This window comes from Strongylocentrotus purpuratus, unplaced genomic scaffold, assembly GCF_000002235.5.
Source record: "Strongylocentrotus purpuratus isolate Spur 01 unplaced genomic scaffold, Spur_5.0 spur5_scaffold_18, whole genome shotgun sequence".
In the NCBI taxonomy this organism is placed as follows: Eukaryota; Metazoa; Echinodermata; class Echinoidea; order Camarodonta; family Strongylocentrotidae; genus Strongylocentrotus; species Strongylocentrotus purpuratus.
Genome location: NW_022145603.1, coordinates 28,341,891 through 28,354,650, shown reverse-complemented (window position 1 = coordinate 28,354,650; position 12,760 = coordinate 28,341,891). Strand labels below are relative to the sequence as shown.

At 36.5% G+C, this 12,760-nt stretch overlaps 1 protein-coding gene across 1 annotated transcript; it reads right to left on the bottom strand.

Annotated features, from left to right (window-relative positions):
- Positions 1–950: 950 nt before the first annotated feature.
- On the bottom strand, positions 951–12,034 carry LOC105441133. The gene is made up of 5 exons (XM_030988903.1): positions 11,462–12,034; positions 10,453–10,598; positions 9,616–9,890; positions 8,569–8,601; positions 951–1,840 (listed from the first exon to the last, which is right to left on the bottom strand). Exons 1-5 carry the CDS (start codon positions 12,032–12,034, stop codon positions 951–953), a joined length of 1,917 nt encoding a protein of 638 aa, XP_030844763.1.
- Between the last annotated feature and the right edge of the window lie 726 nt (positions 12,035–12,760).

The window sequence follows — 12,760 nt, the reverse complement described above, 5'->3', positions numbered from 1 at the left end:
GGCATGTCAAAATGTATTTATTTGGTGGTAAATTTACATGCGTTTCTTACTTCGCGTATTCATGTTGACTTTAGTTATGTCTCACCTCCCTGATTGTACGCACAACTAGAACTATACCCGGTCAAACAAATTCGGTATAATGCCCTAACTACAGTCGGTAGTGAATTTCATGCCTGGAATTTTGACCAATCAGAGGCTTATAATCTTTGTGTGCGGCATATAATTAAAACTATAACAAACCATTTTATGCTGTTCCATGATGAATACATATCCAGAAATAGTGTGAGCAGGCATGTCTTTATCGATAGTCAGTTTTCTCTCGTCTGCAAAAACCCTTTGTCCTACTGCTTTTGCCGTGTCTTTGTTATATGCTTCAAAAGTGACATCTGCTAGAAAATCCTTGTGTATTCTTTTTTGTTGTACATCTGGGAAGTCAGTTTGTTGTATTTTCTTGACAATATCAAGTCCCACCTCCTTTCCCTTGGCAGCAGTGAAATACAAGAGGTAACGGAATTCTTGTGCGTTATCACTCATTGCTTTGCCCATTGACCTATTGTACTCTTCGCGATTCGTGTCATATAGAGAGGCAAGATAAACGGACGCAACATATTCTTGAAATAATTTGTGAGGAAAGAGGACGCTAGTGGTTATAGGCTGCGAAGCATTCGAAGTCCTTTCCCATAAGGATACATTTCGATTTTCCCGACTTAGAACTCCAATTCTGCAACATATCTTCATGGCTTCCTTACACGAGCTGAAGTCCTCCTCATTAAAAACCAATTTCTTTTTCAGGAGTCCTGAGAAGGCAATCGATCCTATTTTTTGCAAACAAAGCTTGGTATTTTCCATTTCCTTGTCCAGGAGGGCTTTATTTAATACTTTTGCATCCTTTGACACATAATGGTCTCCAAGAAATATGATCATTTTTTCAAATAATTGAGAAAATGTCTTCAGTCTGCGTATTTTTCTCGTTTCTCACTGTCACAATTTTCCCATAATATGCATAGCATTGCTACGTAAATTGGGAAAGGAGCCATGTTCTCCTTGATTACGTCATTCACTTCAATAAACCGACCAAGTTCTGATCCCGCGGTTTTATCTTTAACAAAGTACTTGCTAATGTACGTCGAGACATTTTTAGCACTAAATCCTTTTATTGCAATGAAAGCATACGACCTACTCAATCCTTTGTTGGATTTGATTTTATTCGCCCTCCACGGTCTTGTTGTCACCAGAACTGTGCATTGCTTGAATTTCTCGAATCGTAGAATCTGAGAAATATCCGACCTTTCTTTGGCAGAGAGGTCCCCATCATACTCATCGAGTCCATCAAGTACAATCAGAACCTTTGTAGGTTGAGACAATATGTAATTATTGATCTGTTTAGGGTTTACAACATTATTGTCAGAGAGATAGTTTTTCATAATATCACCAATTGTCTGACCCTTGACAACGTTGCGCAGGGGTATAACCAGAACCCAACTGAAGCACTGAAACTCTGGAGATCCATTAACCCAATCCCATGCAATCTTCGAACAGAAGGTAGTTTTACCAACGCCACCTTCACCTTCAACCAGAAGACGTTTGGGAGGTGCCCCATTAATCTGTGTAGTAAGAAGATCAGTGTAATCCAGTGGCATTTCGGTTCTCTTTGTTCCCATTTCTTTCCTGAGCAGCGTTAAGTTCGTGTAAATTTGCTGGAATTCAACGATGATATTGAAATCAAGCGGGTCTGGTTTGATTTTGCACATTTTTTCGCGATAGAATGTCTTCAATTCTTCACCACACTGAAGAACCTGTGCCTCAGTCATGTTTGGTTGGGAAGTATCCAGTGTTGGATCTGTACGGAGATTAACAAAGAATTTATGTAAATTCAACGAAATATCTATTTCAACAGATGCCTAACGCGTCTAGGCAACTCACATCTTTGGGAGGTGAATATACGGACAAATCAAATATCTACAGGGTTGCAGCACATACTGACACACAACTGCCTCACTTGTATGTTTATATGTTTACATGATTACATACATACTGTATATATATATTTATTTATATATATAAGATCCTTAAAAATACTTTTTCCACTCATTATTTTAATCAATATATATATACGATATTTTGGTGTAATGTTTTTTATTATTATGACGTCTATTACGCCATTTGTTACACCCCATGTACGAATTTTCGCTATCGACAATACCCCCAAAAGTGTCCGGATGTTACTTTCATACCCCCACTTTAAATGCAATCTGGGATAGCTTGGTGACTTAATCGCTTCCAGTCTATTGTATGCGGCCGATCTGGTCCCGGCAGCGGGCGCCGGATGGTAGTCACCCAGCTAGCTCATTTAATTCAATTTATTATTTGTCATACAAAAGAAACCACATACAATATATGCCCATATGTATATATTATATACTTTGAGGAGTGTACTGGATCATTAGAACCCGATAAAGCCGATGGCTTGAGGGAAGTGGGTGGAACCATAACATAAATTACAAATGTGGAAAATACAAAACATTACAATTCTCAAGATAACAAAATGCAAGACGTAAACATGCAAGACATTACAAACTAAAATATAACTAGAATTTAAATCGTCACGAGGACGATTAAGGTGGTCTGAAATATGAGCATGATCCCGGCATCTAATCGAGAAATAAATGTCACATTTGTGATAGCTTATTGTCTCAGCTACAACATACTCGATGCTCAGCGAAAACGAAGCTAAGACGACGGAGATATTGCTCGTGAAAGACGGAAATGTAGAATCCAGTTTTCAGAAAAAGTCATGTCCCATAGAAAATACACGCAAAATGTAAAAAATTGACATGCCTCCTTTATTCGCAAAAAAAAAGCCATGATGTTTTCATCAAAATGAAAATTCGTGGATGCTGCATCTGTAGAGCATTGTCTCAGCTAAAACATATCAAAATTTGGATGAAAATCGATCAATATTTACAGAGATACAATCAATTTTCCAAAAATATGATAACGTCATAATATGCAAATTGAAATTTTGAATTCGGAGGCCATTATGATGACGTCATGAGTTAATTGAGGGTCAAATGAGACATGAAATCATATTTCCGACTCATACTTTATCAAGATATGAAGAAACAAATTGGGGTCATCTTGCATCCTAAAGAGCTACAATGGATTTTGTATAGGCATGTTTTTGCTCATATATGCTATGTATTACAAGAGCTCGCACGCACGGACATTTACCTTGAACGGAGGCCATCATAAATACGTCATGAGTTAATTGAGTGTTCGAACGGAATTTACCTTGAACGGACGCTCATTTCGCTATTAATGGTCATGAAGAGATAAACAAGGTATCAAATTGTTCGGAATAAAATGGGCAATACTATGATAGACAAAAAAAGGAGATTCTAGGTTGCGAACGACCATTACGAACACAAACGTGCGCGCAAACGGAAAATGGAATTCTCAAATCCCACTTTGTAATTGAAATATGAGCATGATCCCGGCATCTGATCGAAAAATAAAGGGCACACTTGTGATAGCTTATTGTCTCAGCTACAACATACTCAAAGCTCAGCGTAAACAAAGATAAAACGACGGAGATATTGCTCGCGAAAGACGAGAATGTAGAATCCAGTTTTGAGAAAAAGTCATATCCCATAGAGAATACACGCAAAATGTGAAAAATTGACATGCCTCCTTTAATCGCAGAAATACGCCATGATACCATTGTCAAAATGAAATATCGTGACAACTGCATTTGTAGAGAATATATTCAGGTAGAACATATCAAAATTTGAAAGAAAATTGGACAATATTTACAGAGATACAATCAATTTTCTAAAAATCTGCTGACGTCATAATAGGCAAATTGAAATTTTGAGTTCGGAGGCCATTATGATGACGTCATGAGTTAATTGAGGGTCAAATGAGACATGAAATCATATCTCCAACTCATAATCTATTTAAATATGAAAGAAATTGGGGGGGGGGGGGGGTATCTATCCATTGTGATGAGTTAAAATGAATTTTGTATAGGCATGTTTTTGCCCATGTATTGTGGATACAGATAGCGCAGGTCGGCGCGTGCGTTCAACTTTGACAGCCGCTAATTGCGTTATTACAGGTCGGAAAAAGGTAAACAAGGTATCAAAATGCTTGGAAAAATGTAATGAATATGATAACAGAAAAAAATCAGCGATTCTATGTTGCAAAATGCCAGGACGCGCGGATAGGCGCGGAAACGCGCGCGCATAATTACGCGCGCGCAAATTTTAAAAATGCTTAAAATGGCCTGAAACGTATGCAAAATTAATTTTAAACGAATCGGAGCATTATAAAATTTTGATGCGCGCGTACGTGCGCGTCGAGGTGCGCGCGCGGAATTTGTTAACATTTTTAGTTGACCTTTGACCTGAAGTTGATGTATATCGAATATGGTTTATTTTTGATTACTCGTTATTGAGATATGATAATGACCTGATTTTTACAAAATGGCGCCTGGATGACGTCACGATGACCCCATGAACTTGAAAAAGGTTTTAGGAACTTGATATTATAGGGCCTGATGACTGACAGAAATTTCGAAGGAAATTGACCTTGTCGATGTCGAGTAAACTTGTGCACAAAAAAGTGTGTGGAAGAAATAAAAATAAACTAGAAATTTAATTCGTCATGGGGACGAATTAGGTGGTCTGTCTTCAAGTCTTATGATAGATTATAATATTTACTATATTGAGAAAGGGAGAAGTTATATAGACATGTAAACAATGATGATCATCATGATGATCATGATGATGATGATCTTGATAGTAATGGTGATGACGACTATGATGATGACGATGATCATGATGATGTTGATGATTATCATCAACAGACCACGATGACATTAGACTGAAAAAAATGAGAGAACATTTAGATAGTATATAGTCTCAGCTACAACATACTCAAAAATCAACAAAAATCAAGCCGAAATAACGGCGATATTGCTCGCAAAAGACAAGAATGTAGAATCCAGGTTTGAGAAAAAGTCATCTCCCATAAGGATTACACGCAAAAAGTAATGGATCTAGTGATAATAGGGTAATAATAAAGTAAACATGGTTGTTTATTACATTATTTGCGATTGTACGTGTTTTAATATTCAAAGGAGATGGTACAGTGAAAGGTCAAAAAGAAAAAAAAAGGGAAGAAAAAAAATTGTTGGAGACGCCCGGACTCGAACCAGGGACTTCGAGGTCGGAAGTCAAGTGCGTTACCGATATACCAAAACATTTCCCATAGAGATTACAAATAAACGGAAAATGGAATTCTCAAATCCCACTTTGTAAGTGAAATATGAGCATCATCCCGGCATCTGATCGAAAAATAAAGGACACACTCGTGATAGCTTATTGTCTCAGCTACAACATACTCAAAGTTCAGCGTAAACAAAGTTAAAACGACAGAGATATTGCTCGCGAAAGACGAGAATGTAAAATCCAGTTTTGAGAAAAAGTCATGTCCCATAGAGAATACACGCAAAAATGTGAAAAATTGACATGCCTCCTTTAATCGCAAAAATACGCCATGATACTTTTGTCAAAATGAAATGTCGTCATGACTGAATTTGTAGAAAATATTCTCAGGTAGAACATATCAAAATTTGAATCAATTTTCCAAAAATCTGCTGACGTCATAATATGCAAATTGAAATTCTGAGTTCGGAGGCCATTATGATGACGTCATGAGTTAATTGAGGGTCAAATGAGACATGAAATCATATCTCCAACTCATGCTTTTTCCAACCATGATATTAAAGTTGGGGGTCAATTGACTATCTGAAGAGCTATTTTGATTTTTAAAATGGCATGTTTTTGATCAAATTTGCATTATATTGCCCATAGCAGCACGCGCGGATTTTGAACTTTGACGCGCGCTCACGGCCTTATGACAGGTTAAGAGTAACTGAAATTATTGTAAATTGTCATTTACGGTAAGAGGAATCGAAATCATGTAAAAAAATTGAATTTGACCTTTTTTCCGCGCGCGGGGACACGTACGGACGGAAAATTTCGAAATGCTTAAAATGACCTAATTCGTACTCTCGTTTAATAGTTAAGTGATTTTGAGCATTTTAAAATTTTGACGCGCGCGTACGTGCGCGTCATGACCTTTATATGACCTTTGATGACATGACTTGTTGACCCTTGACCTGCAGTATATATGATATTAATATGAATGACCTTTGATAATGCATCATGAAGATATGATTGATAATGTGATTCCACAAAATGGCGCCTGGATGACGTCACGATGACTTGATGACCTTGAAAATGTTCCTGTCACGTCTCATGACAATGACCTATCACTGTGTCAAAATTGAAACAAATTAACACAACCAATCTTGAGTTATCCTATGAACAAAAAAGTGTAGGAAATAAATAAAAATAAAGAATAAATAAATAAATAATAATAATAAAGAAAATTCTGACGAAAACAATAGGTGATCTGTTTTCAACAGACCACCTAATAAACTAGAAATTTAATTCGTCATGGGGACGAATTAGGTGGTCTGTCTTCAATTTTCATGATCATTGACAAGTCAAAAAGTAAAACAAAATTCAAGAAAAAAAATTGTTGGAGACGCCCGGACTCGAACCAGGGACCTCGAGGTCGGAAGTCAAGTGCGTTACCGATATACCAAAACATTTCCCATGGAGATTACACGTAAACGGAAAATAGTTCTCAAATCCCACTTTGTTCGTGAAATATGAGCATGATCCCGGCATCTGATCGAAAGATAAAGGGCATACCATTGATAGCTCATTGTCTCAGCTACAACATACTCAAAGCTCAGCGTAAACAAAGATAAAACGACGGAGATATTGCTCGCGAAAGACAAGAATGTAGAATCCAGTTTTGAGAAAAAGTCATGTCCCGTAGAGAATACACGCAAAATGTAAAAGATTGACATGCCTCCTTTAATCGCAAAAATACGCCATGATGCCTTTGTCAAAATGAAATATCGTGGTAACTGCATTTGTAGAGAATATTCTAAGGTAGAACATATCAAAATTTGAAAGAAAATTGATCAATATTTGCAGAGATACAATCAATTTTCCAAAAATCTGCTGACGTCATAATATGAAAATTGAAATTTTGAGTTCGGAGGCCATTATGATGACGTCATGAGTTAATTGAGGGTCAAATGAAACATGAAATCATATCTCCGATTCATACTCTATCAAAATATGAAAAAAAACTTGGGGTCACCTTGCATCCTAAAGCGCTACAATGGATTTTGTACAGGCATGTTTTTTGCCCATGTATGCTATGTATTACAAAAGCTCGCGCGCACGGTAATTATCTTAAACGGACGCTCATTCCGTTATTAATGGGCAGAAAAAGTTGAACAAGGTATCAAAATGCTTGAAAAAATGTGCCAAATATGATGACAGAAAAAATTTGGCGATTCTATGTTGGAAGATGCAATTACGCGTGAAAACGCGCGCGCATGTGCGTGCGCGCGTTTTTTGCAAAATGCTTAAAATGGCCTGAAACGTATGCAAAATTAATTTGGAACGAATTTGAGCATTTTAAAATTTTAATGCGCGCGTACGTGCGCGTCGAGGTGCGCGCGCGGAATTTGTTAACATTTTTAGTTGACCTTTGACCTGAAGTTGATGTATACCAAATATGGTTGATTTTTGATGACTCGTTATCGAGATATGATAATGACCTGATGTTTACAAAATGGCGCCTGGATGACGTCACGATGACCTAATGACCTTGAAAAAGTAAATTAGACTTGAAATCATAGGGCTTGATGACTGACAAAAATTTGAAGGAAATTGACTATGTCGATTTCGAGTAAACGTGTGCACAAAAAAGTGTACGGAAGAAATAAAAATAAAGAAAGAAAGAAAGAAAGAAAGAAAGAAAATTCTAGCGAAATCAATAGGTGATCTGTCGTTGACAGACCACCTAATAAATAAAGAATAAAGAAAGAAAATTCTAACGAAATCAATAGGTGATCTGTCATCGACAGACCACCTAATAATACAGAACGACATAAGGTAACTGTATGCATCAAGTTATCCCAGATTTATAGACATTGCGCATTACAATAGTTGGATGGTGATACCTTTCATTTTATCTTCATTTAAAAAAAAATAGTATATCGTAAGTATTTTTCTATTTTTTATAGACTAAATTGTCAGTTGGAATACAGTGCGATACTGTGAATCTGCTATATGTGCCAGACGCACGAAAATAATAAACAAAAATATCTTCTGAGATATCCTTGGATGAGAGATGTGACTTAGATTTTTTTTTTTATTGCCTACAAACCCTATATAGCGCGCGACCTGGAAAAAGTTGCTCCGAAGGCATGACAAGTTTGAAATCACTGCATGATCGCGATTCTGTTCGAGGCATTTTGACAAAGACACTTACATTTTGACAGTTACACAATTTGACGTCTAAATATTTATGGAAGTATAATATATCATTAGATTTCTCAGTTCCATACTGCTTCAAAATGATAACAGCATTTCACACTGTGATTATTTGCGGGACTTGATCATTTATACTCACACTGAGTTGGGGTGTCTTGTGTCGAGTATCCACCTATAAGTTAAAATGAGACAACTGTATCTAAATTGAATGTTCTTTAAATGATAAATCAACTCTTTATAAGAGATCATGCATACACAAAAACCAGGCCTGTCAACCAAGAGGGTTAGGCGGCAGGTTATAATCAACACTATATACAATTGTTAAGTACATTAACAATAATAATACACAATATTCGTCATTGCGATTACAATGTAACAATATACGGTATGGGATAACAAGGAGAAAGAGGAGAGAAAGAGAAAGGGAAGAGGTGAACAGGAGAAAAGGAGAAAAGGAGAGAAAAACAGAAGTGGTATAGTACAGAACAGGATAAAAGAAGAAGATTGTAACATTATGATGAGGAAGGAAAGATCCCCATGCATGATACATTAATCAATAAAGGTATAATTGAATCGAAATCATTTTAAAGAATGCTCTTTAAAATAAATATGTAAGTCAACATTGTCATGTTGATCATTATTGACAGGAAATTCGATCAAATTATAAATAACTATTAACAGCTCAGAAGTTTTAATTACGACGACGAGGGAGTACCTGTAAACTTCTGTTGGGCAATACTAAAAACATGACGGGCCTCGAACAAATCCTCAATGATAAGATAAGAAGGAGTTCTAGTATCTCCCAAAAGGCATAATAGCTAAATGAAGGTGGAGACATATTAAATGTAATGTAATCAATGTTAATTATCCTCTAACGTGTATTTGACAGAAAACGTGGCCAAATAATTTACTTCTTTTCAAATATCTACGATATATATATAAATTCAGTGAAAAAGGGTGTTACTAAAATACGCTATAATATAGTGAAAATTAATGTTATTTCAAAACCAAAATCGTAGCATGTACGTACGTTAAGAAGGGTTTGGAATGAAGGGGAATACCCGTCATTACCCCTCCCCCATATTGACCTGGAGTGCCCCCCCCCCCACGTCACTTGGTCTACACATATACAGGACAGACAGACAGTAGCGTGAAAGTACAGAAATATACTGCACAGTGCACTCACCTTCTACTAGTTTTGTTCCCAATGCATCTAAATGTACACTCTTGAGTTTTTCAGCTAGAAGTCTCTTGTAATTAGTGCCATTCCTCTGGTTGACTCCCCAGCTGCAGATGACTTCAAACAGTGAATTGGACACATCTAAGAGGTTTTTTGTTAAAATCACTTTACTTTGTGCGTAGGAGACATCTAGAGCATTGCACAAGTCGTAGTAGTGTTCCGGAGAAACGTCTTTTACCAATGACAGCAACTCTCTCTCTAACTCCAAGCTCCACCCAGCCCTAACAGAAAAATTGATGAAAAAGAAAGGATAGGTCAAACTTCCTACTGAGCAAAATAAGATTAATATGCCTATGATGGTATTGTGTACCAGAAGAAAATTAATCAACTGAACCTTTAATCAAATTAAATAACCAAAGTGCTAACGTCATTTTCGCTCTTCGTCCAAAAATCATTCAAGTCACGGGCTAGAACAGGGCAAATTCAATGTTTGGGGCTGGTGTGATCACCAAACCTTTGTTTTAGCACAAAATTGTTTGGAACCAGCAACCCTGACAATTTGGCCAGTACATGACATCACACTTCGGTGCTTTATAAAGGAGTTCTTATTAAATAAATCAATCGTGTCTGAACGGGGTGACAGTTTGCTTATAATACTTTTATATTTTTATATTAAAATTTAACTTTGTTTTAATTTTTTATTGTTGTGTATGAGATCTTCTCAAAAGAATAGTATGTACAATCATAATGCAAAAATACTCAATTTTGACGAAAGTGTTTGTAGCATCTTTTGGAAGTAAACATTAATATTTCATTTTAGCTGAAGAAATATAAGAGACTTACGCTTCACGAGGGCCTGGGTTGAGCTCTACATCACCAGATTTCAAGAGAAGTAGTTCGGAGAGAGGAGGAATTTGTCCAGATATCAAATCTGTCTTTGACTTCAAGGATGGTCCATGACAAGATGATGCGGATTCTCCCATCTGTTTCTATAACAAAAAGAGAGAAAAGACACTGAAATAATTAATGATTGAGCATATTTCACTTCACCAGTACATTATCTATTAAGAAAATGCTTGTTATTGTTGTTTGCCTAATCATGAGAATATATTTATTTGTTTGTGTACAAATCTTCCTTTTCATTCATCAGTAATAAATTAGGACAATGGTCTTTAACCCTTACGAGACAGTCATTCCACATTTTGTGGTTTGATTCAATATCCTTTGACCCAGAACCTAAATAATATATACCAGATACATGTATAAAAACAGCAAAAAAATATGAACACATGTATTGTGTTCATGTTTATTGCACGACCATGTTGCATTTGATAACATTTTATTTTGTTAAGGAAAATAATTATTTAAATACTTAAGAGGTTCAACACTATAATTTTTCTATACAACGTGGACAGTTCCCAACTTCCAGACAAAGGTCTTTGAAATGTATATTGTTTTGAGAGACATTGATTTATATCAGTACAAAGGAGCAATGAAAGAATAACATTTTTCTTGCCAATTTGCAGAACAACAATGTAACTAAAAGTTGGAACTAATTGAGCCTTTGAAAATTCTTGTTTTGCAAGGGTCGAAACAGTCAAACCTAAGGTACACAATCTTTGATCTAGGTGCTCTTTTACGATGATTGGTTTTGTTGATGGCATCAACATGCTGCTCCTCTCTTTCTTGCTTATATTTTGTCCCTTTACATTATTTGTAATTTTACATTTACTTAACCCACTAACTACTGATCATTGCCACGTAGGCTTTAATATAGGGACCATCTGGATCCAGTAAACATATAAAAGGATATAAAGGGATGATTGAAATACACTGTAGTACGTTTACCCACCTCTTCATATATTTCGGTTATGCAGTATTTCCTTGAGACGAATGGAACTACCGGACTGCGTTTGACTGCCATGAGAATACTGGATTCGGCCTGTGGCTTCTTGCAGCTTCCCGATGATGTCTGATGCTCCTTAAGGAGTTCATCATCAGTTGCTTTCTTGGTGAAAGTATCAGGTTGAGGATATTGCTCTTTGCCCACAAAACGAGGTATTTTGCCACCCTCTTTACAAAATGGCTCATTTTGTCTGTCATGTTCATGCCAACAAAGGTCAATTGAAGGTAGATCTATGCTTATAGACACCGTTGGTTTTAGGAGCTTCACCAGGAAATCATCACATGATGGTGCGAATGGTTGGTATACTGTTGTTCCTGAACCAAGTGATGATAGCTCTCTCATAAAGCCATCTGCTTGGGTTTCATGGTCGTTGGTGTAAGAAGTCGTAATGATGAGATCAGCATTCAAATCATCAGTTGGAGTCCGAATGTCTTTCGTGGACGGATAGGAGGATGTGAGTAGCTCCCTCAAGGAAGTGTCCGACAGACTATGACGCGGTGCAATGGACAAATCAGACATATTATACTGTTCTTCTGAATCACCAACTTGGGTATCTTGCTCTATGCTTTCATCATCTGAAGTACGTACTGTTTTGACATAGTCATAAGCTTGTGCAAGCTGCTTTTCAATGTAGTCATTGTCCGGCTTTATTAGCCGATTAATGTTGGTCTCATTTTGACTTAATAGACTATCGATTTTTGAAGAATCATTTGATGTGATTATATCCTTGACATAAGAATATTCTGAATTAATTAGAGCTATGATGCTAGAATCATTTGGTGTAATGAGGTCTTTGATAATGGAAGCATTTAACGAAGTTAGCTCTTTGGTGGCAGAATCATATGGGGTATCAAGAGGTTTAGTGCCAGCATTCTTGGATACGATTACATATTTTGTACTACAATATGTTGGTGTAATTGGATCCCTGATACATGTACTAGTATAACTCGCCGTGAGTAGATCTTGGATTCTAGAATCATCATTTGCCTCGACTAGATCTTGTATGCTAGAATCATCATTTACCTGGACCAGATTTTTAATTCTAGAATCATATGTTGAAACTAGCTCTTTGATACCAGAATCGTTTGGTGTGATTTTGTCTTTGATAGTTGAATCATTCAACGTGTTTGGAATTTTGATGCTACAGTCATTTGAAGTAATGAGTTCTTTGATGCTACAACCAGAAGGAGTGAGTATCTCCTTGATATGAGAATCACTTGCAGTTAATAAATCTTGTAGGCACTG